Source organism: Gastrolobium bilobum, unplaced genomic scaffold (genome assembly GCF_033153095.1).
Source record: "Gastrolobium bilobum isolate Gb01-03AN ecotype WA unplaced genomic scaffold, APGP_CSIRO_Gbil_v1 utg1155, whole genome shotgun sequence".
Classification (NCBI taxonomy): Eukaryota; Viridiplantae; Streptophyta; class Magnoliopsida; order Fabales; family Fabaceae; genus Gastrolobium; species Gastrolobium bilobum.
In genome coordinates, this window is record NW_026896003.1 from 158,421 (window position 1) to 160,393 (window position 1,973).

The 1,973-nt window shown below is 35.2% G+C and overlaps 1 protein-coding gene across 1 annotated transcript; it reads right to left on the reverse strand.

The window, feature by feature from the left end:
- Window positions 1–984: 984 nt before the first annotated feature.
- On the reverse strand, window positions 985–1,557 carry LOC133297209 (agamous-like MADS-box protein AGL62). The gene has a single exon (XM_061496306.1). It carries the CDS (start codon window positions 1,555–1,557, stop codon window positions 985–987), a length of 573 nt encoding a protein of 190 aa, XP_061352290.1.
- Between the last annotated feature and the right edge of the window lie 416 nt (window positions 1,558–1,973).

The window sequence follows — 1,973 nt, forward strand, 5'->3', positions numbered from 1 at the left end:
GGAGATGATAAAATCGAGAAAGCTAAAAGAGAGGGTTAGGGTTTGTACCCGATTCCAATATATTTGACGATAGCTTTTTAAGAATAAAGGGATCGGGTTTAATGTGTTTTCAACAATTCACCGGGGGCGGTTTTTCAAATCCTAAATTTGGCGTAATGAACATTCTACCAAAACCTTCAATATCATTATCAAACGATTCCAAGCCAACAAACACCCAATGCAGAAAAGACAAAAACTTTGGAACGAACCTGTGGTGGTGTGGTTCAGAAGAAGCCAAGAAGGACCAAGAAGAGAGAGAGATACACGAAAAAGGGCGTGAACAGAAGCAAGAGGGGCAATAATATATTTGCTCTGAAAGAGGTGCTATGAGAAGACACCCCCACATAGCTGCAATCCCACCCACAAGCACCTCTTTCTCTATACTTTCCCAAAACCGTATCCGAACGTTGTTTTCTTTGGTGGAGTTAATCTCGTTGATCTCTAACTATGAGTGTGAAATTTGATTAAATTGTTTTTTATTTTTAAAATCTACCTCGATAACACTTTGGTTTTATCTGTCTTTGTCGTGTTGCTTTTATCTTGAATATTTCGTTAGAAAGATAAATGAACAAGAAAAGTTATACTTACAATTTTTTTTTACAACTTCTTACAACCATGTCTTAACACCGTTGATTTACGCCAATCAACGGTTATTAATTATTTATTAATTCATAATAAATGATAACCGTTGATTGGCGTAAATCAAAAGTGTTAAGATATGGTTGTAAGAAATTATAAAAAAAAAAGTTTTAAGTATAACCTTCCTCTCAACGAACATAAAATTTCTAAATCATAAGTAGATATCGAACACGAAAAAAAGAAAGATCAATAATATTGAATTACAGTAAACATCTAGTTAACCATATGCTATTAACAATAACCAAAAAACTGTTTGGAACCATGGAACTAGTACAATCCAGCACGTGACATCCGCATCCACTCAATTCAAGATTTGATATCTGTGAGGGAGGAAACAATTGAAAGTGGCTGTGGTCGCAGTGAATTGAACTTCTTCTCTTGTGCTATAGCAACCAAATTAAGCTTCAAATTTTCCAAAGAAGCCTTGAAGTTCTCAAGATCGCCCAAACTCATCTCCTCAATCGAATTTTCCCACCAAAAGTTAAAGAAGCTATCAGTCATGATTTGTGACATTGCTTGCAGATGCATCTTTCTCTCCTCCAATTGAGCCTCGGAGGCCTCATATTGTAGAATTAAGGATTCAAGTGCCTGTTGCTTCTTCCTTTCATCATCACGGACATATCGGTTGGGATCCGAATACCTTCCTGCAACGAAGCGTTGAATGACAGTGTCTGTACTGGGATAGCCACAAGCATGAAGGTTGCCATTCTTCTCAGAGTTGATGATCAATGCTATTTCTGCCTCGCATAGAATGGATAATTCAGTGACTTTGTTGAAAAGCCCTACTTCATGTTTGGGGAAAGTCATTCTTTCCTTGATCTTTTGTTCCACTTTCTTGATTTCAAATTTTCTCTTGCGTGTGTTTGGCTTTGTTGCCATGTTTGTGTTTGCTTGATAAAGACAGACTCACTGTGATTTAAGAAAAGAGAAGAGAAAGGAGAGTTGATTATAATGAGAGAGACTGTTTCTATATATAACCCTTTGATTACCTATTCACTCAATATCTTTACATATCTAACACATATCTTGCGTATCAATAGCTGTATTCACACAACTCACAAGAGTACGCTTAAATATATTTCCTTTTTTAATTAGTTATCGCTATTAATACATATAACTGCCTATCTGAAAGTTATACAACTTCCTTCCTTTTTTTATGTCCGTTACTTCGATTTCCGAATTGATCCCAAAAATCATTCATTACTTTATTTTATTATTATTATTACTAGCTACCAGAATACCATATTTTATAATTACTTCCTATTAATATAACCCGTTTTGATTTTACAACATCA

What these genes read in the sequence shown, in the direction of transcription:
- LOC133297209 (XM_061496306.1), bottom strand. Translation starts at nt 1,557, where the DNA reads ATGGCAACAAAGCCAAACACACGCAAGAGAAAATTTGAAATCAAGAAA.